This window comes from Brassica rapa, chromosome A09 (genome assembly GCF_000309985.2).
Source record: "Brassica rapa cultivar Chiifu-401-42 chromosome A09, CAAS_Brap_v3.01, whole genome shotgun sequence".
In the NCBI taxonomy this organism is placed as follows: Eukaryota; Viridiplantae; Streptophyta; class Magnoliopsida; order Brassicales; family Brassicaceae; genus Brassica; species Brassica rapa.
In genome coordinates, this window is record NC_024803.2 from 26,260,883 (window position 1) to 26,285,294 (window position 24,412).

Consider the following 24,412-nt stretch of genomic DNA (forward strand, 5'->3'; position numbering starts at 1 on the left):
AATATTTTTTTCTTTTTATTTCCTACCATTTTTTTTTGTAGAGAAATAAAAAATAAAGTTATTCCTTGTTAAATATGGTATGAAACAACCATATTTTTTTATTCCTGCAATTTTATTCCTCTACGTTTCTTTTTTTAATCGTTCTTCTTGTTTCCAGAATGGTCACCAATCGGATCCTAGTTTTCCGAAGAGTTAAATATGAAAACAAAGATAAACTAGAACTCTGTAATTATTTAAATGTATTACATGGATGTAAGTATGTGTGAATCTATGATGTGTTTTTCCTACAACATCACCAATAACAATCACAAATGATCCTTTTCAAAAAAAAAATTCACAAAATTGATTATTTTTAATATACACCTAAGTATAATTGTCACGTCTCCCCACCTAAATACTCCCTCCGTTCCTTAAAGTTAAATATTTTAGAGAAAAAAATTGTTTCAAAAAGATCCATTTTTTACATTTTCAATGCATATTTTATTAACTAATTGCAAACTTCAAAAAAATTAATTGCACTAGTTGAATTTTTATTGGCTTAAAATTATGAAAAAAATAAATACAAACATATGTAAATTTAATGTGTTTTATTAAAACGTGTGAAAAATCTAGAATATATAACTTTAAGGAACGAATGTAGTAATATACTACCTTTTTAGTAGTTTTAGTTTTATTCAGTATCACCTCTGATTTGAAAAGTCGTATTATTATACACCCCGTTTTATCAAACAACTTGAATCTATAATTCACGCTTAAACAAAAGTAACTACACACTACAACAGAAAAACATGTAAATCATAGTAATTTGTTACAAATAAAGAAAATGTAAGAAACTTGGTGAGCATAATTTATCTTAAAAAGGAATTAAATAATTTGTTATCGAAATTTGAATTTAAGCTAAAAACAATAGTTTACATTTTTTCGAAGTCATACCAATACCTAACCTCTAGCCAGAAAAGACTAATGCACCGAAAGCTAATTTTTAAGTTATAATAACAAATTTTAATTATTCTAAAAGAAAGAAAAAATCCTTCACCCGATTATTCACGTAAACACGTGTGACATGGCGGCAATCGAAAACGATATAATAACATTAGTATATTCATAGTCCATACTTACTATATAAGAGCATATCCAAAAATATTCTCTATTTTAAAATTTTCAAAATTCTATATCTGAAATTTTAAAATATTAATTTCTAAAAATAAAATTTCAAACTTAACTTCAAAATTATTAGAGCTGTTCAATATGGTAAAACTGAACCGTACCGAACTGAAATAGAAAATATGGTTTAGTTTTGGTATATACCAAATAAACCGAATGGATATAATTTTATAAAAACCCTACGATTTGGATATAGTTGTGTATATAACCGATTAAACCGAATAAACCGAACAAAACCGATTATAAGTAAAAACACATAAATATGTTTCTATTTTATAACAATACATGAAAATCTATTTGTTACATAAGTTAAATTTGTGTTAATAACTATTACCATAATTTTCTAGTAAAAAAGAACCTTAATTTGTAAATCATTTCAACTATAATTAAAAAACAATAGATCGCAATTCAGACATCTTATTTTCTAAGTCTTCTTTTGATCTTTTTGCTTTATTTTAGTCTTCACTAAATTAATATGATGATTATAAATTTGATGGACAATAATTAAAGGAAAATTTTCACAATTGTTTTCTGTAAACAAACAGAGTTTCGTGTTCAATTAAAAAACATGATTTTAATGAACACTAAATAAAAAAGAGTAAAAAAACTTTTCTTTCATATTTATGTTTTGTTTCATATTTTTATTTTCAAAATTTCAAGCTTTTATTTTAGTTATAGATTTGATTATTTTATTTGATGGTAGAAGCATTTTTACTTTTTTGTTTATTTATTTGAACAAGTAATATATTTTTAATAAATGATTGTATTATCCAGTGCAAAAGTCTACTTTCACCCAAAAAGTCTCAAGTACGCTTAACCTTGAAGTTCTAAACGAATAGGTGATAGAAAATGTAAATGCATTTTGGTGATATAGGTAGCCAAATCAATTTTTTTAGGCTTCCAACATATATATCACAAACCGGGATGTTACAGTTTTCTAAAACAAATTTAGGGTAGGGTATATAATATATAATTGAATAATTTTTCAACATATATATCCGAATATTTTTATATAAAAGGGAATTTGAATATATTTTTTAGAATTAAAAAAGGGCAAATCTCCAAAATAACACATTTCTAAGTTTATATCACAAAAATAGCACTCAAAAACTAAAATGACCAAAATAGAATTTTATCTTTTGAAAAATTTAAATTTTATTTATTTTTTAAAATTTGAAATCTTATCCCCAAAATCCCAATTCCCAACTCTAAACCCTAAAACCTAAACTCTAAATCCTAAACTCTAAACTCTAAACCCTAAACCCTAAATCCTAAACCCCATCCATTAACTCTAAACCCTAATGTCTACACTAATTTACCATAGTGGTATAAACATTTATTTATTTCTTTTGATAAAACATTAAGTGCTATTTTTGTGACTTTTGACCTCTTGAGTGCTAGTTTGAGAACAAAAACTTGATTTAGTGCTATTTTTGTCTTTTTCTCATAAAAAATGTATTTAAAAAAAGAAGATTTAATTTTGTATGCATATAGAGTAGGGTATATATGGTATAATTGTCATGTGCTTTAAAATACAAATTATTTTGGTCATTTTGATCCTTGTTTGCTATTTTCTAATAAAAAATTGTTAAGTGTTATCCTAAAATATTTTTATTACATAAATTAGAGAAGTAGTTAAATTGACACAAACAAAACATATAATTACTTTAGCATGCATCGCATATCAAATTAACTTTATATAAATAATTTGTGAGAAAGATTATAATTGATGCACAATAAAGTCCAAAACAAATAATTCATAATTGAGAAGATTGGGTAAAGATGGCTGAATCTGAATCACACACCAAATGGAGCAAACGACACCAATTGGGTGTCAATGTCACTATTTTTTTTCCAAAAGAAGTAAAGAACAAAGAAGTTTCTCTTAAAGGGAAAATTTGTACCTTATTATAAATAAAAATAAATGCTTACCCCAAAAAATAAAAGAGAATTTGCCAAATTTAACCCACAACTTGATTTTAACCCCAAACCTATATCCAAACTTGAATTAAATGCAAAATAAACATAAAAACTTTGTGAAATTACAGCTCAGCCTCTTGTGATTAAAAAAAAAAAAACAGAAGTCATTTTTAGAAATATAGCCCCAATAAGTCGTCTGAGTCGTCTGAGATGTTGGAAGTAATCTTGACGACTTACAAGTAAGTCGTCTGGTACCAGTTTATCTTTAAAATAATTTATAAATTTTGTAAAAAATATTTTGATGAGTGAAAAATAAAAATCATGTAATTATAAACAGTTTTAAGTGATATAAATTAAGATATGATAAAATTGATTTGTTTTCAAAATAGATGAGTGGAAGTAGTGAATCATGATATTCTTTGCTTTAGGGGTTTGACAAACATATGTTGTAGTATTGTATGTATTCTTAGGGTTAGATTTTGGAAAACTGAAATATTTTTTCCAAAATTCAATAGTCAGATAAGATCTTAGACACGTTGACCTGCTTCACGGGATCGCCTATAAGGACCTGATCCACTCATGGCAAAGCTTATTTGGGCGGGGCTTTATTGATCTATTTTCACCTATATGTGTTTATTTATGTGTATAGTAAACACTTTTCAAGTTTGATTTGATTTTGTGAAGTGTTTAATTAGATAATTAAGTTTAGGGGTTATGTTTAGGGTGTGGACGACTTATATTTTAGTCGTCTGGTGAATAATTTTACCCAAACGACTTATATTTCAGTCATCCAAATATTTCCGCCTAAAGTTTTTGAAAAAAATATTTTCCTGCTTAAATAATTTAAACCGGACGACTTACTTGTAAGTCGTCTGGGAAGTCTTCTATTTTAGTTTCCCGCTAAAAATATTTTAGTTTTCCGCTAAAAATATTAAAGTCTTTTGGGTGACTTACAAGTAAATCGTCTAGGAAGTCGTCTGAATCAAAAATATTAACATACTTAGATTTTTTGTCTCCATATATAAAGAAAAAATTACACATTCGCTTTCATTCTCTCAAATGGCTGCAATAAAAATGTAATGTTCATTATTCTAAAACTCTTCAACCTCTCTCTAATCTCTTTGAACTTATAAAAACTAAGCTTTATATCAATTTATTGTTTGTGTTTCATGTCTTTCTCACTAATTTATCTTGTTTTTGCATGTTTTTAATCAGATGGTTCTCATCTTTCACTCATTTAAAGGTAGATTTATCAATTTTAGATATGTATTTTTGTGTGTTCTATAATGGTAGATTTATCTAATCTTCCACTAATTTTCTCTATTTTAAGTCATTCGAACATTTTTGGATATGCAGGTTTTTCAGATCTGGATTTGGATATGCAGGTTTTTCAGATCTGGAAGACGTCTGGAACGACTTACCTGTTAGTCGTCTAAAATATAATGCGTTAGACGACTTCCAGGAGGTTGTCTGGACTTCCTGGAAGTCGTCTGACGGAGTCTTCTCCCATGTCTATCCCTTTCAAAACAGATCTGAGTGTATTGTAAGTTTTTATGTCTGATTTTTCTTCATTTGGTAATTTTCTGTTGTATAAAGTTCTTACTTTTTTTTCCCAAGCTAAACTCTTCAAACCCACTCTAATCTCTTTGACTTGAAAACACCAAACATTATATGAATTTTTCAGTTTTGTCTCATGTCTTTCTCACTAATCTATCTTTTTTTTGCAGGTTTTTAATCATATGGCTCTCATCTTCCATTCATTTAAAGGTAGATCTATTAATTTTAGATGTGTATTTTTGTGTGTTCTATAAAGGTAGATTTATCTAATCTTCCACTCATTTTCTCTGTTTTTAAACCATTTGAACATTTTTTGATATGCAGGTTTTTCAGATCTAGATTTGATATGCAGGTTTTTCAGATCTGGAAGACTTCTGGGACGACTTACCTGTTAGTCGTCTAAAATACAATGTGCTAGACGACTTCCAGGAAGTCTTCCAGACGACTTCCATGAAGTCTTCCAGACGACTTTCAGGAAGTCTTCCAGACGACTTCCAGGAAGTCTTCTTCCATATCAAGTGGAGTCCAACCTTGTCTTTGTAGATAAATGATGTATAATAGTTTTGTTTATGGTATGTCTTGTGATTTGCATGTCTATTCTTTTATTTGTGATTTTTTTTGTAAAATCAGTAATAATGTTTCCGACGATGTAATATATGTGCTAACAATGTGTTTATACATTTACAAATCAATGAAATAATAAACTTCAATAGCCTTTTTCTTATCTTTGGATCTCTCTTATGCAATAATAAACTCCAATGGCCTTCTTCTCATCTTAATAAATAAGAATGTTGGTAGCCTCATATTGTTATAACATTTTAAGAAGTATTTTAGCCCTTCTTCCAACTCATAACAATAATCATCATTGGTGTCTATAACAATAATACTTAAGAGATGAAAACAAACAATAGTAACTAGTCAAAGCATATCACATTTTTTACAAGTTTGTGTTGAAAAACTTAGTCACATTTAATAAAACTTGGTTACCCAAAACGTTTTAGTCCCATGTTTCACACTTGCTCTAACCTTCCATTGACAACCACTAACACGACATGTTGCCACAAAGAGAGTTTCCGTTGACTTGTATATTCCAACATCCATCTTTCAACAACCATTCTCTATACACTGCATGTAACTGACGCATCATCTGAAAAAGTCAAAATAAAACACATTAGCAAACATAGAACAAAGAAAATGAAAGTTTATTAAAGATCGACGCGGACGACTTCAATCTAAATCTTCCATACGACTAAAATATAAGTCGTCTGGTCAACGCAGAGGTTATTTTTGTAATTGACTTTGAAATCTGTTATCTTAGACGATTGAAAAATAAGTCGTCTACATTTGTTTGGTTAAAAAAAACTCTAAAAAATCTAGACGACTTACATTTCAATAGTCATAGGTTAGTTTGCATTTGACTGGATTATTTCAGAAGTTTGACTTTTTTGGACGACTTACATTTCAGTCGTCTGTTGAAAAATTGAAATATCAATATTTTATTAAAACTCGACGACTTACAATGAAGTCATCATAGGTTAGTTTTGCAATTGAAAAAAAAATCAATATTTAATTACATATAGACGACTTACAATTCAGTCGTCCGTCCGACAACTTACATGTAAGTCGTCCAGGATTTAAGAGGTTTGACCAGAATCTCGGAATAAAATTTTGGACGACTGAATTATAAATTGTCTAGGTATAATTAAATATTAAAGTTTTTTTGTTTAATGGCAAAACTAACATACGACAACTTACATGTAAGTAGTCGGGTTTTAATAAAATATTGATATTTCAATTTTCCACCAGACGACTGAAAAATAAGTCATCCAGGAAAGTCAAAATTCCGACAAAATCCAGTCAAATGCAAAACTAACATATGACGACTTACGTGTAAGTCGTCTAGGTTCTTTGGAAATTTTTTTGTAACCAAACAAAAACAGACGACTTAACTTTCAGTCGTCTCAGAAAACAAATTTCAAAGACAATTACAAAAATAACCTCTGCATTGACCATACGACTTCCAGGTAAGTCGTCTACAGCCAGACGACTTACCTGGGAAGTCGTCTGGACGAACATATCTGGAAAAAACTCGATTTCATACCTTAAATTGGTGAGATAACTTCCTTTGCACACATAAGGTTTCTCCAAGCACACAGAATCTCAAACGAAAGTGACCCACCCAGAATCGTTAGCTTCTAGGACTATATGAACCATAAAAAATGTAGATTCAAAATCTTGAGTTTTTTTAGCTGAATGTGGAGAGAAAGTGAGAGAGATGTTGTGTTTTGTTCATAAGAATGGAGAAAGATGAAAGGTAAATCGATTTTGGGAGCATTAAGAGTTTCAAATTGGCCGTTCATGGTGGTTGGAGTATTGATGACAATGACAATCTTGTAATTACTTGAAGATGATGAGGGTGAGAGAGTAAAAATGTCTTTTTTGAAAAAAAGAAAAAAAATTGATGGTATTTTCGGGAATTATATAAACTTATAGAGTGAATATGGCAAAAATAATTTCCAAAAAAATGAAGGTTAGTTTTGTGTTTGACTTTGAGTTCTAGAGCAATTTTGCAGAAAACCCAAAAATAAATGTATACACGTAATTTTGATATGGATCGTTGTATAAACACAAGAAACCGAGAGTATATATGTTTCTAGAGAATTTCACTTCACTCGGTCAGAAACATCGTTCATGGAATTTATTTTCGCCATGTACTCTTCCTTACACGTGTTACTGGATTTAGGGAATGTAAAGTCTTATAAGCCAACAAAATGTTATCCTTGACCAAACCATCGATGAACAAAGGCATTGTTAACAAGTCAACTCCCCTCCCATTATCCAGTATATAAGACTGAATCATTGCTCAAAAAAAAAGATAAGACTGAATATTCGTATCATATATTTTACGTGCTAAATAGACGAAGTGCCATCATACCATGCCGCTCCATATTTGGGATACATAAGATATATTATTCCTTTTGTTCACTTGGAAACAGTCAAACAGTCTTTAGCACAGCCACACCGCGGTTGCTCCGTCGTCTACCCAAAGCCGGCCTTGAAAGTAAGCAGAAGAAGCACATGCTTCCGACCGACAAATAATAAGTAAATATTGCAGCCACATTTTACCATGAATATATGTTTGTTCGCTTGGTTGTGGTTACTTCTATCCGGTTCAGGGGTCATGAGTTCGAAACTCATCTATGCATATTAAAAGATTTTTTTTCTCTTTCAGATGTTTCCATTTATAGCCAAATAAATTATTTAGCTTCTAGCCCATAAAATGCTAAGACCGGTACTGCGTCTACCACATCTGTAACAACTGCTCCTTTGTCAACCATAATTCCACCACCGTACTGTAACAACAGCCACGACCCTGTTACTCCCTCGTCTACCTCAGCTCCACCTCCTATTCACAGTGACGACGGCCACTTTGACGTTGCTCCTGAAAACTCCGGTCATGTTCCAACAGCGAGTTAGCCTCATGAGGCTCCTCAAACACAACCATATGTTCCTCTCCAATCCGAGGATACCATGAAAGAAGAACAAACACCATCCGTTCTATAGGAGCGTGTTCAAAGTCATTTGTTTTAAAGTTATCTCTTCCTTTCACACCATCTGAGCCATCACCGCCTTGAAGCTATGATCCACAGTTGGTGCATAGCCAGATTCAGAATTTTTGGTCTTCAATGGGGGAAAGTACCAACCTTACGAAGAAGAACTCTTTGCTGAAAGTATCTTCTTCACTGAATCTCCCTGTTAAAAAACTGCCACCTACAAAACTAAAGGAAGATGGCTCACTCCATATTCCATAGGCTGCAAGGATGAACCCGGCTACGAGGAACTTGTATTGTGCTTCAAGACCAACTTTCAGGTGTGATGGCAAATCATCATTCCAACTAAGGTACTTCAGCTTGGCTCTGAAAACGTAGGAGAATATATAATTTGGCAATTTCATCGCTGTTTTTCTCCATTGGGTGGTCTTACACATGATGTTGTAAATAGGTTATGCGGTAGAAGATGCAAAATTGATAGTCGATAACTAGGAGAATCCTCTTAACTGTTCTATGTTCAACATAAATAGAGAAGATAGTGGATTATTCAGCATTGCGTTTGGCATGTTGGCGACTGCTTAATTTTTGTGGCTCCATGGAATTCAGAAGGCTCTTTAAAAGTATCTGAAATATCCACTGTACCAGTTTGGGTGACCCTAAAAAATATCCTAACCAGCTGCTACTCTAGACTTGGAATCTCCCACATTGCTTCAGGCTAGGTGAGCCCATGCTTACGCATAAGCCAAGGCTGGATCCCTTAAACATTGGAGAGGCTAAGATCTTGGTGGAAACAGAGCTCGACAAGAGCTTCCCCAAACAGATTACATTAGACGATAAGCTAGGTAACATATTTTTAGTTGTGGGAGTCTAGGTCACAAGGCAAAGAGGTGTCTACTAAAGGAAGAAAAGATTCCACCCACAAATGAAAAAAGATCTGAACACAAGGACATGGTCATCCAGGTAGTTGCTATAGACACTTTCTCGGATAATGATGATTCTTATGTACATCCGAATTGTGTCACTCCTAAGGTGCCAGAGAGTATAAAGGCAAAAAACATTACAAGGGAGCTGTCTGATCTAGCGATAGATTAGATTTTAGGACAAGAGCTTGGTCTTAAAAAAGCTGTCCTCACACCTCAACATGTTCCCTTTCAATTCGGGAAGCCAGGAGAGTCCTTGCCGGACATTTATACTTCACAGGCAACTACAAAATCCATGTCTCTTCAGGTAGCTATTTCTCAAAGGATAGCTCTGTTACTTTCGGTAAATCTCTTCCGGATATGAAGTTTACTCTATTTTCTACACTAGCAGGTACATCATCTGCTCACACTTCTTTACAAGCTATGGACGATGTTCCATCAGAAATTATCATGAATGAGGGTTCCACACTCTCAGAAAATGATCCTTTAAAAATGCCTTTTCTTTCAACCGAGTCAATCCAAGAAGTAAGTAACATGTATTTTTATATTACTGAACAAATGGATGAATTCTGAAGTATGACAAAAGTGGGGTCGGTTGATCAAAACCGACACAAAATTACCAAGATATGAGATGGATGACAGTTTGTGGAAGAGGAAAACAAGGCCTTAGAAGTCGAGGTTTCTATCAAGCACACTAATATCCTTCTTAGTTTGGTTAATCTTAAGAGTAGTACTAAATTTTCTTACGTATTAGCTCTTTCTCTCTGCTTTATGTATCAAACTTTCTCAAACTATATGATCTAACAAATCACATATTGTACTTTGTTTTAATTTTAATGAAAGCTTTTTACAAAAAAAAAATGATATTATAGAATTTATTGTGGAATTAAAATTCATGCCATCATGCTTTATAGTTTTTCTTGTTGCATTACAAATAGATTTGCTTAACCTCTCCAAAACGCAGATCTCGTGTAATCCATTAAATTATAGTTGGGTGAGAGTCATAATTAAAACATACAGTTGTTAAATTACGAGTATATCACAACCTAAACTTTTGTCGTAACCCTTAATCGAAGTTAGCCCAAGCCCAACTTGATTTGGCGGTCCAAGAGTCCTAACACCAACAATAAAGGCTCAACGAATCCCATCACTTATCTAGCTCACACAAACCGTGTGATTGCCTGCGTTGGACAACAAGACAAAGACATACAGCAACATAAGCCAATAATAAAATCCTTAAAAGGGAAGCAGTCCTAGCTACAGCTCACACCACACCAACGGCTAATAGATTTGCTATCCTCAATGATGATGTGGCCTAGCTCATTTAACCTCCTATAAATACACAAGTGATGTAATAGAAAACCTTTTAAGAAGGTTAATCAATAAGAAAGTTACCTCTTCAAGTTTATATTCTCTATGCTTTTATGGTATCATAAAGCCATGGATCTAAAGCCTTACACCCCACCATCTCTAACCGTGGTGAACTCTATCACAGTCAAACTTACAGACCAAAACTTCGTCTTTTAAAAAGTATAGTTCCAGTCGTTTTTGAGTGGACATCGTCTCTGTGGCTTCGTTACTGGCTCCATTCCGCAGCCTGCTCTGAACATTATGACCCCAAACATAGACGGCTCTGTCACACCTGTTCCAAACCCCCGACCACCAGCTCTGTTTCAGACAGACCAAGTTGTCCAATCCTTGCTCCTTGGTTCTTTGTCCGACCGACTTCACAGCATCGTCCTTGACTGCTCTACCTCTTGTGAGATATGGTTCGCTCTTGAGAAGCATTTCAGTAGACCATCAAACTCACATCTGCTTGAACTGCAACACAAGCGTGGTTTGACAATTTCAGCACCTTCCTACTTAAATTTTGCTTTCTGTGCAGCTTTTCCGATCCTTCAATTTTTGTCTGCATAAAGGATAAAAACATCATTATTCTACTCCTTTATGTAGCTGACATGTTGATCACATGAAGCATTTCTGAGCTCCTACAAGACCTTCTACTGGAACTAAACAAAAATTTCAGAATGAAGGACCTTGGACAATCTAAATACTTCCTAGGAATTCAAGCTCAGTTTCATGAAGATGGTTTGTTCCTATCACAACAGAAATATGCAGAGAATCTACTGTCTCTTGCTTTTGTTCTCCAATGCCTACCCCTCTGCCTATGAAACTCAACAGAGACAAAGACAAGCAACATAAAGAGGAATTATTCTCAAACCCTACCTACTTCTGAAGCCTTGCCGGTAAGCTCCAATATCTTACTCTTACCAGGCCTGACATACAATTCCCTGTGAATTTTGTATGTCAGAAGATCCATGCTCCTACGTCACTAACTACACTTACCTAAAGCGGATCCTACGGTACGTTAAGGAACCGTCACAATAGGACTTTCCATCAACAAGAACACCGCTTTAAGCTCACTGCCTACAGTGATAGTGACTGGACTGGCTGTTCTAACACTAGTCGATCTACCGGAGGATTCAATATATTTTTGGGGTCTTGCCTAATCTCTTGGTCATCGAAGAAACAACCTATTACGGAAGCAGAATACATATCTATCTCAGAAACAACTTCGAAATTACCTGGTTGTGTTTGATTAGAAAGGATCTTAGGATTTTCCTACCTTCAATTTTGGTTCTTCTATGCGATAACCTCTTGGCGGTCATGCTCACTGTGAATCCTTCCTTTCACTCGAAGACTAAGAACTTCCTGCGTGATCACCACTGAGTTCATGAAAGGGTAGCTCTGGGTACGCTCGAAGTTCATCACATCTCCAACAAATTCCAGATTGCGGACATTTTTAGAAAGAGTCTTTCTCAAGAGACTTTTTGCTCATTACGAAAAAAATTCGGTGTGCGCCTTCCCCAAACGCCAAGTTTGAGAGAGGCTAATATAAGTTAGCCCAAGCCCAACTTGATTTGGCGTCCCAAGAGTCCTAAAACCAACAATGAAGGCTCAACGAAACCCATCAGTTCTCTAGCTCACACAACCGTGTGACTGCCTGCATTGGACAACAAGACAAAGACAGTCAACAACATAAAGCAACAATGAAGTCCAAAAAAGGGAAAACAGTCCTAGCTACAGCTCACACCACACCAACGGCTAATAGATTTGCTATCCTCAACGATGATGTGGCCTAGCTCATTTAACCTAGAATGCTTTCCTATAAATACACAAGTGATGTAAAAGCAAACTTTGTAAGAGAGTTAATCATTAAGAAAGTTACCTCTTCAAGAGTTTATATTCTCTATGCTTTTAACCCCAACGTAATGTTACGATTTTTTAACGATGAATGGTAACTTTCGTCGTAATGTAGTTGTTACTATCCAACTAATGATGAAATTACGAGTAAAAGTAGATGGTAGGTGAAAACATATTTGTTGTGTGTGTGATTAGTTGTTTAGAAAAAGACATATATATATATATATATATATATATAAGTTATTTGTTATGTCCTTGTAAAATCCATTTCATTGTAAAATTATTGTTACATTTCTATCTGTCAAACACGAAAATTTACTATATAATGTTATTTCTCTTTTTCTAAAGAACCACAAAGAAAATCAAAAATGTTGCAAAGAAAAAATATGACATTGAATAGCAATATATACGAGTTACGAAGTTAGATATTTACACCTAAAGAATTTCTCAACTGAGTAGAGACATTTATATACAAGGCCGAAAATACACCACGCAAGAAACCGATTAAGATGTTATGTCCTTGCGTAAATGCAAGAATACAAAATTTGTTTGTAATGAAACGGAATGAAAACATTTAGTAAATAGATTGGATAGACTTCTCATAATATAGAGCATCTCCAACCCATAACATTATTTTAGTGTCAAAACCACACTATTTTAGTGTAATTTCAGCACTAAAAAAAATTATTCTCCAACCATAACACCAAATTTCATACTAAAAGCTATTTTATAATATTATATATATTTAAGTTTATATTTGTCATTTATTTAATTGTTTATTTTGTTAATAAATTAAGTGAATAGTATTTAGTTGGATGAATAGTGTTTTAGTGTGGTGAATAGTGTGACATCAAATTTGGTGTGAAGTTAGGGCATCTCCAACCACTAACACTATTTTAGTGTCAAAATCATACTATTTTAGTGTAATTTCAACACTAAAACCAATATCTTCTCCAACCATAACACTAAACTTTCCACTAAAACTATTTTGTAATATTATATGTATTAAATTATCTATTTATCATTTATTTAATTGTATGTTTTAGTAATAAAATACGTAAATAGTATTTTAATGGGATGACTCTAGTGTCACACCAAATTTGGTGTCAAATTTCAGTGTTGTACTAAAATAGTGTGATTTTTAGTGTTGAATTGGAGAAGATTTTTGTGTCAAAATCACACTAAAATGGTGTTTTGGAGCTGAGTTGAGTTTGTGATGGCCTAATGAAACACATCTCATATTGTAAGTAATTTGCCTCTTGTAAATATTAAAATATACTTCGAAAGCATCCGAGTCTCTTGCCGCGAGTGATGTTTTTGGTTTTCTCATTAGAAACTCTCAAAAGTCTCAATTTTCTCTTAGTTTTCATTTTATTTTTTTCATTGTTAAAATCTAATTCTGTTATTAGTAGAACTGGAAATGCATGTAAATAAAATATGATTGTTTCTAGAGCAAAGAAACATTGTATATCTTATTTTAGTAACAATAGAATAACATATTGTTTAGTTATTGTCAAACTAGGTTAAACTTTATTATAAAATACCCACTTGTTTCTAATCATATATGATGCTAAAAATGAAAGTACTAGTAATATTTTTCCAGTTAGCTTTATATATTTATTATTGTGACGTTAACACTTTTCCAACTTTGGCCTTTTCGATTTTGATATATGGCTCTCTGCAGTCTGCACACAACTTTTCCCTCTCTTTCATTACAGTTCACGCCTCTCTTGTCTCATTATATCCCAAATAAATAAATGAAGAAAATTAAATATGAAAACACAGAGAGAGAAGCGATACTGAAACGGCCTGCATCAATGGCTACCGCCGCCGCCGCACGATCAACGCCGGCGAAGCAAATCGCCTTAATTGACGGACTTCCCGACCACATATCGGAGATCTGCCTTTCCCTCGTATCCCGTCCGTCGCTACTTGCCGCCGTTTGTACACGGTGGCGCCGCCTCGTATACTCTCCCGAGTTCCCACCGTTCTCGTCTCTCTACGCGCTTTTCGTCGCCTCGAGCTCGGATCCGACTCCGGGTCTCCGTCGGGTTAACTCAGCAATCCGGTTAATGTGTTTCGACCCGGTTTCTTCCAAATGGGATCCGCTCCCTCCTCCTCCGCCTGAACTACCTCTTAACCGGATTATCTACCGTCATCCGTCGTATATCTCCTTTAATTTACCGATTCAGTGCGTTTCCGCCTCCGGAAAACTTGTTATCATCGCCGGGAGTAACCAAGAACTCTCTCCGGCGATCTCTCACCCTCTAATTTTCGATCCGATCTCTTCTGCATGGACCTCCGGGCCGCCGATAGGATCGCCGAGACGGTGGTGCGCAACCGGAGCTTGCGGCGGAGTTATCTACATCGCTAGTGGTGTGAGTTCGCAATTCTCGTCAACCGTCGCGAAATCGATCGAGAAACTCGATCTCACGGATCATAATCGCAGTAACTGGGAGAAACTGAGGGAGATGAGAGACTTACGGTTTAGCCGTGAAGCCATTGACGCAGTTGGATGGAGAAGGAAGCTCTTAATGGTGAATGTAAAAGGCGACGCAGTTAAAGAAGGAGCTATTTACGACGTCGTTAATGACGATTGGGAAGCCATGCCGGAGGAAATGGTGGCGGGATGGAGAGGTCCGGTGGCGGCGATGGAGGAGGAGACGCTTTATTCAGTTGATGAAAAGAAAGGAACAGTGAGGATATACGATGCCGAGAAGACAGAGTGGAGAGAAGTAAGGGTGGTGGAAGGTGGTGAAGAGTTGCTTAAAGGAGCTCAGCAAATAACGGCGGTAGCCGGAAAGCTTTGTATTATTACCGTTGACGGAAGAATTGTAATGGTGGATGTTATGACGGAGCCGGCGAAGATTTGGACCGTGGAAAAACCTCAAGGGCTTGAACCGGTTTCGGTTCATGTATTACCAAGGATGAGCCGACCGGATTTTGCTGACGTATAATGTTTGAAATATACTATAATTTTGTTCTTTTTCTTCTATACGGAACTCTTATTTTTTTATTTGATTATTTCTCTTATTCTGCGAGAAAAAAGTGTTATCTTGTCGTTATTTTACCTGCAAGTCAGATGCTTACTTCAGAAATTTCACATCTATAAAGTACATTAAATATAGTTATTTAAAATAATTTGTTAGAGAAATTAAATGTACTAACGAAAGTATTCTTATAACCGGCGACGTTAGTTTTATTTCATTCACTATCAATTGCTTTTTTGAGTTTAAAAAGTAAACGAGCATGAGATTTCTCGTGATCATTCTACCTTTATTACATGGAGATCGGTGAAGCATACCAGCTTGTTGGCCAAAAAAACAACTGACAATGCTAAAACGTGAAGGAGATTCACCAACTTGCAGGAATACAAGAGCAAGCGGCGTCCAATTTTATCCAACTAAGCAAGATAGATATACACATACAAAATATAAATAAGAATCACATATTCATCACTAAAGCCACCCACAAGGCCACAATGGGGAGCTCTTGATAACAATGGGTAGTTCTTGATTAATTTCTAGTGAGTAAAAAATAAAAATTGAGAAAAGAAAGAGAAAGAATATAATGAATAACTATTTTGAAAAACTATCACAATTTTTTAGCAAAAAAAAGAAAGAAAAACTATCAGAAATTTACAAGAAACTCATTCTACACTTGGCACATTGAATTGTTGATATTAAATCTATTAAAATTATAATACATTCGTAATTATAAGAATGGTTATATTCTAAATATTAAAATATAATTTTGAGGGACTAAGGTAATTTTCACCATGACACCACACTTGGTGTTGAAATTATACCAAATTTGATGTTTTGGCGTCATATATTTTTCATCTTCAACTATAACATCAAATTTTACACAAAAGACAATGTTATATATTATTTAATTTTAAAATTTTAATTATTTAAATTTAGAAATTATTATTTATTACATTTAAATTATATTTTTGTTAAAGTTTTGTAATTTTATGTTTCTAAAAAAATATTTGTTACAATTAAGATTTCATATTGTTAAAAATAAAGGTAGTTGAAAAAAATATAAAAGTATGTAAGATATTTAAATTTTGTTACCATATGATTTAAATGAGAATGTTCATTTAATTTGTTATTAATTGAAAATAAAATAAAATGACAAATAAAAATAAATATAACATGTTATTTTAATTACAAACTAGAGCTTGACCCGCGCACCCGCGCGGGTGTTAGTTTTTTATAAATGAATATTTATTTGTATAAGTGATAATATATATTTTAAAATTTATCCGTTTAATTTTTTTTTAATATGACATTTCTAAACACAATAGTTTTATAGTTTGTATTGAGTAGTTTTATTTTATCATGTAAATCCTAAATTATATCATCTATTTATTTAGAATATGTCGTGTAAAGTCACACAAATGTATTTTTATTTTTTATGGATCAAAATTTTATGATTATATATAATAAAATTGTTGTATAAACTGTTTTTGTGGATCACAATTTTATGACTATATATAATAAAATTGTTGTATACTATTTATTATGTATATGTGGAATTAGTAAAATAATTACCGTATAATGTATGTAATTACGAAATGTATATATGAAATTAATTATTTTCAAACACACATATGTATAATAAAAAAAGAAAAGACAAAGAATATTAAAAGTTAAGTTTATTAATTATTGTTGCCATGATTTTTTAGTTAGAATTTGATTTTAGAAATACATTAATTGAAGAAAAAAGACAAAAATCCTAAAAGGTAGGTTAATTAATAACTTCAGTGGCATGCCATTGTAAATATAGTGGAAAACTAAGGGATAATCTAATTTTGTACTCCTCTTTTAATAGATTAGATTTAGGCTAAATATTAAGATTAATTTAACTATATTATCAAATGAAATATAATAAAATACATTTTTAATATTTTGTGTGACGATTAGTGTTAGACCAAATATATAATATTATTTACAAAACACCAAACTTGGAATGATATTGTTTTTGGTATTTATTAAAGTTGAAATTACATCAAATTTGATATTTTGGTTTCGAAGATGGCTTAAGAAGAGTCTCCGATGGATGACGATGCTTTAATGCATGCATTATAGAAGCTATGCTTAACTTTTTTTTCCTTGTTCCGTTTCATGTTAGACTCAGTTCATGTGTATGGCATAAGTCTTATCACATAAGCGATTGATTAGGACATGAATTAATGCATTACATATTTTCATTGTTTATATATTTTATATATTGGCTTAGTGCCATAATTGATTTGGCAAATTTTTAGGACTGGTGCAGATTATGTTGTGGGTGTTTCTTGAATATAGTATATGGTTTGAATAGTTGATATTAATTGAATTAAGCCACCATTTAGAAAAATATCACACATTAAATTTGAAAATAATAACCAGGCGCTTGCGATCTGGTGATAAATTGCTCACGATTGTGAGTTTCGCCACTTAGATTCGAGTTTCAATCACCGTCGATTAAAATAGGATGAAAAAGGCAGCCCTCTTGGATGCGTTCGACGGGCTCTCTGACTCAGCTTCGGTGGACAGTCATTAGACGTTAATCAGATTTTTTTCCAGGACATCTGGATACTAAGGTCAAGAACTTTTTTTTTGGAAATAACTAATTTATTTTTAAAAAAACTACCTAAAACGCATAAATTTTATGAAAGCCAAATAAACGAAAACATACGATAGGTTTTATTTATGTACACTATTCTTTGTTAAAGCAGAGAACTGAGTAGAGGAGCTTGGGTAGAGTTTAAAATTATCTGATCCATTGGGGGTCATTGAGAGTCTCTTCGTGTTATTGTATAACTGAGATGTACAAGAAATAAAAGCTGTTGTTTTCTGTGCCCATCGTATTAACAGTGAACCATCTTGTAAACATCTACCAAGAAACAAGAAAGTCAGAAGAGTCGGAAGAACAAAAGCGGCATTGCATATTTCTCAAGTCTCAACAAACCAGTATAACACATTTAATTTTCGTTGACCCCAAACAAAGAAATATTTAAGTTGGGGTTTGTGGACGATTAGATTTGTACTTACAAAATTTAAACAAAACACTAATATTAATAGTAGTGGCCTATGCATTAACTTTAGTCGTTTCCGAAAGAAAAGTCATTTTTGTCTTCTATCATATGTCATGGCCGGTCCTGATATGAATTAGAGCAGCCTCATTGCATGGGACGCTCTCTTTGGGTTCTCAAGCATTATAATATTAGTTGTTATGTTATATTACGTCATTTTTCCGCGCTACGCACAGATAATATATTTAAATTTATTATATTTATCATTTTTATTTGTATGTGAATTTTTGTATATTAAATTATATATAAATAATTTTTAAATTTGATTTTTTTTATATATATATTTAGTTTGAAGTAAGTATTTCTATTATATGTAACATAATTAACTAATAAAATATAAAGAATCAAGTCCGAGATTTTAGAGTTATGTAAAAAAAAATATAATTATGTATTAACATAAATTATCTTAGTTTAAAAGATCGGAATCTCATCTCGAATAAATTCACGAAACGAAAAAGTACTCCAATAACCTACTTAAAATATAAAACTCCCTTTTCAAAAAAAAAGCGTACTTAATAATATTTTTTTTACGTGTAATAGTTGGAAACTCACAATTGAATATCGATCTAGAATATTATTTTAATATATCTAATGGTAAAATATTAATTGTAATAAACAAATTTTGAATTTTGTAATATTACATGAATTAGAAGTCTTTAAAATTTAAAATCTATTTTATTAACATAATATATTTTTATTCATTATTATTTTGACGTTACAAAATATTGCTTTAGTTTTATTTGTATATTAAATTTTTGATAATTTAATTTCTTTTTAACTAATTTTAAAATTATCAAGAATATAATATATTTAAAATTATTTATTTAAATATATCCAAATATGATGTCTCATTTTTATGTGTGTTTGCGTTGAGCATATTTAACTCGTAGTTTGTATATTTCATAACACCTTGTTATGTGCCCTTCTATGGTTTTAATAAATGTGTTGTCATTTATTTTTTATTACTACTAAAATGATTTTTTAGTGATCAGCGATAATGTATTTTTAACGTTATGTATTATATTTTATCGTATATTTTCTAACTTTTCATGCTAGCACTTTTTAAAAATCTTTTTAATTAGATAATAAGTTTAAAGATGTAAATAAAACTGTGTATGATGTAAATTTATATTTTTTAGTGTAACTGAGCACTATCAATTATAGAACTTATATTATGGTTTTATTTTACTAAATCTTTCTTGCAGTGTCTATTTTTTTGTTTTATTTTATATTTTTGCAATTTTATGGCCTTATTTTTAATTGGAAAGAATTGCTCTTTCCAATTTTTGTTTCATATACCTTAAAAGTTCTTGGTTAATTTTTTTTTGTTTTCTTTCTCTAATTACAATGTACAGTTCGACCGTTTTTTTTTTGGGATCACACTACTAATATCATGAGATAGAAAATCTTAAACTCCAGGAATGGAGTGAATATTTGTGCTAGAGAAAACTGATTTAGCCACTAATATAATGAGATATTATAATATTAGAAGGTATGAAAACTCTTCTCTGTTATCCTACGGTGGACGTAATTAAGTTGTTGTCAATTGATTCTATATTTGTGATAACTGGAAATACATCTTTATGTCTTCCTTACATCATCTTTAATTGATTTACGGTTCGACCATTTCTAATATACTGATAGTAACTTAATATTAGATGTTGATTATCTCCTTCCAATTATAAATGCACAAAATGAAAGAAATTCAAGGTGAACCACTTTACAACTTTGTCCTCATATTTATATAAAGTTAGTTTATAGATTACTCTATCTGTTTCAAAATGTAATCAGTTTTAATTAAAATCTGTAATATTTAAAAGTTATTACTTTAGAAAACTGTCATTTAATATATAAATTTAATCAATTACACAGTAATTTACATAATTTAATTGACCACACAATATCCAATAAATATAAAGTTACATTGAAGTATAAAAACAATTTATATAGTGAAAAAAAATACTCTTAAACCATTATATTATAAAACAAAGGGAAAATTAGAATTATATGAAACATTAGAATAGTAAGAATCAGAAAAGTTGAAATCTCAACGTCTATCACTTACGTTGGCAATGCCTTAGACCATCTCCAATGTATTCCTCTATTTTTTTTTCTGTAAAATAGAGAAATTTCATAATAAAGATGGATTTGTCTCCGATGTATATTTCTATTTTCTCTCCTAAAAAGGAATATTCTTGATATATTTTTTCTAAGTTTACAAATAATATTATTTATTATTTACTTTAGTATTTTATAAATTTATGATATTATTTACACTAAATATTTCTTTACAAACTATTATGTAAATAAAAAAATATAATTATATTTATATAAATAATATATTTCCCTACGGGCGGGAACACAAATATACAAATCATTTAAATATATTTAAAATGTTTAATTCATTTTTAGCTAAACATTAACTTAATTTTTATATATTTTTCACATAAAATTTGTCTATTTATTTTACAAATCATAAATTTAATTAACTGTTAAAATCATAAAATAGATTTTTTAAAGTTTTTTATAATTTAGCTTATAAGGATATGTGACCTCAATTATTTTTAACAAAAAACATCCTTTTCTTAATTACAACAAAAAACATCTAACAAATAGTTGTAGACTTAATCTAAATATAATGTTAAATTTTCTAAGTTTCCCTTCACTTTTATACACATTCACATACAAAAAGTATTATCGTAAACTAAGTTTGTCATCATCTACCTTTATCGTGGAAAATCATCATCTGTCGACTTAAAAACCATTTCTTTTCCCCCAAAAAATTATTTTATCTTATCTTATGTGTTTGCCTCTTGAAATTTTCCGACAAACAATGATGTTTATTTTGATTTTAATATATATAAAGATATTTATTTATTATATATTATATATTTACTTATTCTTATATACAATATAAGAAACAATAATGTTTAACTTATTCTCTAAATTAACACATATCATTTAATTTTCGATGATCCTGGATTGCTTTTGTTACAATAACAATAATGTGGTAAAGTCCAAACGAATATTATTAAAATTAGTTATATTTTTTTTCGAACTACGATTCATTAAAGTAAAAGCAAGTTTTCCCACCGCAAAAAAATGTCAAGTTTAGAGATAAGAGAGTTGATTTTGCCACTGCATCATCCTTTTCATTACATAATCTAGGGATATGATGGAAAGAGCAAGCTTTAAAGAAGCTGATCATGAGTCTGTAGCTTGGAGTATTCTAACTAACACCTGCAAATTAGTCAATATGGATGCCTTAAAATCGAAACAAAAATATGAACAATATTTTGTCATACACTTGTGCAATAAGTTGATCATGCTAATCGTTATCCCTATAGTCTCAATATACCTGTAGATATTATATATTAAAATTTGTATAAATTTATATATAATTTGATAGTAAATGTGACGATAATGCTTTACAATAATACAATATTTTCTGAATTATATTATTATCCTAAAATGTGTAAATAAGAATTATGATGTTAATATCTTAATGATAAAAATCAACTGATAAAATAAATCTTTATTAGAAAAGAAGAGTAAGCCAAACCCATGGTTACGTTTTTATACATGCAATAAAAACATAAATTATAAAAGAAAAGAAAAACATATTTATGGATATTAATTATTAAGTAATCGATTGAAGTTGAACTTGTGATCACTCTAATGCCATTGTGCTCACTCTAATTATTAATTATTACATTATAAAAGAAAAGAAAAATATATTTATGGATATTAATTATTAAGAAGTGCCATCGTGATCACTCTAATTAAAAGGATGGTATATATTTTACATTCAGAAATGTCTTACTCACCTTTGTGAATAGTAACATATTTTGTAATTATTAGTGGTTGTGATAATGCTTATTAAGACGTCGGCTACTATTCCGGGGAAGTTTTAGTTTTGATTTACTTGCATGTGAAGTAAGGTAGAATATGTGTTTTAATTTTGTAACCATATAATGAACCATATGTAAATAAAATTTTGTAACCATATATGAGAGTAAATAAAATTACATTAGAGAGGATGAGTTTGACATTTTCACCGAAGCAACAAATAAACTATCCCTCCACAGCTTTAAAGTGATTTGTTGTCGTACGCATGATGCTATGTGTCATTCTTGCACTCCTAATGTTTTGTTTTCTATGTATCTTGTGGAATGTCGTTATTATGCAGATTTAATGAATCATATCTTCTCTGTTAAAAGAGAAGTATCATTTTTAACTACTATTTAGAAGTCTACTAGGACCATTTCATTAATTACATAGTATGACATAATAATTAATAAGAATATTAATAATAAATTAATTTTAACTATAGATTTGAATTTTATTTTCAGTTATAACAAAATCTGTTGAGAAAAATCTAACAAAATTCTACTAAATTCTTAAATATTTTTTATTAAATATTGCATTAACTAATTTCGTAATTAAGTAATATAATTTTTTCATTTAAATAAATTATCATCTACCACTAAAACGGGTTCAAATTTGTTAACCATGTCATATTTTTTTATACAAATGAAGTTATTAACATATGTTAAAATTTTATTTTTACAGCTATATATTTTCAAAAATCATATGTTGAAGAATATTTTTTTTTGATTATTTCAAATTATGAAAACTCGAAAACGTAATAAAAAAGATAAAATGTATAAAACAAACCTCTATATTAATAAAGTAATAAGAACCCTAAATAATAAAATTAAAGAGTTATAAAATACATAACACTAATATATAGATTGTATATTTAAATTTATATAATAATATCAATATTAATTATTTATAAAATAAAAATATACCCGCACGATGTGCGGGGAAGCTCTAGTGTAACTTGTTTGAGATGTTAATAATGGTAACGGGAAGTGTGGTGTCGCAGGAGTATATTATTCGTTTAGATATTAATGCCTTCGATGTGCTGACGATTTGAAGTGAAGTGTGGTGCATATTTCTTAACAAATAGAGCCAATGTTTTAAAACCCGACCCGGACACTGAACCGGACGACTTACCGGGTCGCTGGATCATTGGGTCGACCGCAGGTGAACCGCGGGTTAATAAATGAATTAATTTTATTATATAATAATAAATTAGCTATGAAAATAAATATATAAAAACTAAAGTTTAATAGTTTCTAAATGTTTTTTAAAACATAAAATAATAGTTTGGATATATATATACTTTATGTTTAAAAAGTATTTAAGAAATACTTAACTTAAGTTTTTATATTTATATTTTTATTAGACATGAAAAATAAAATAAAAAAAGTTTAGACTATTTAAAATTTTCTGTAACAAAGTAAGAGTTATGACATCTAAAAAAATTAAGATATAAAACGCACAAATATTTAAATATCTAATTTAAATAATAAATTAACTTCAAATTCAAAATAAACTAAAAGTAAAAGATCATTGTAATAAATTGTCAATAATAGAAATAAATTAACACCAAATCACATCAACTAATTTAGTTTTTTTTTTATCATCGTCCACTTCATTTTTTTAGGTGGCATAGTGAAAAATCTTCATCAAATCTAAAAATTACAAATATAAAACTAAAAAAGGAAAACCTAACCTTTTTTTTTGTCAACATCTAACTTTTTAATTGAAAACTTACAATATAAAACATAATCTAAAAACTAAAAAAGAGTAAAAGTTGTTTATTGGTTCAACCGGTATCGGGTTTCGGGGTTTAATGGGTTTTTGCGGGTTTTTACGGTTTTTTTGCGGATTTTTAAATATTGGGTTTTTCATAAAACCCAAACCGGATTTTTTCTGGGTCACCGGGTTTACCGGTTCAACCGCGGGTCTGGGTCGGGTTTCAAAACACTGAATAGAGCTAAAGAAATAGATGTGCTGAAGATTTTAAGTCATATAACTTTGTTGTAATTTGAAATTAAATTAAAAACTATAAGGCGTTGTGAGTGTAAGCGGTAAGGTAAAATGGATAAGGCCAGTCTGGGTGGAAGTGCAAATTTATTAACTTGAAATGTCTGAGCGGT

At 30.8% G+C, this 24,412-nt stretch overlaps 1 protein-coding gene across 1 annotated transcript; it reads left to right on the forward strand.

The window, feature by feature from the left end:
* The first annotated feature begins 6,040 nt into the window (after positions 1–6,040).
* On the forward strand, positions 6,041–15,454 carry LOC103840246 (F-box/kelch-repeat protein SKIP25). The gene has a single exon (XM_033279778.1). The coding sequence runs from the start codon at positions 14,074–14,076 to the stop codon at positions 15,271–15,273; it is 1,200 nt and encodes a 399-aa protein (XP_033135669.1). The 5' UTR covers positions 6,041–14,073; the 3' UTR covers positions 15,274–15,454.
* The last annotated feature ends 8,958 nt before the right edge of the window (positions 15,455–24,412 follow it).

Bases quoted from the DNA above. Each gene is read 5' to 3' on its own strand.
- LOC103840246 (XM_033279778.1), top strand. From the start codon at position 14,074: ATGAAGAAAATTAAATATGAAAACACAGAGAGAGAAGCGATACTGAAA.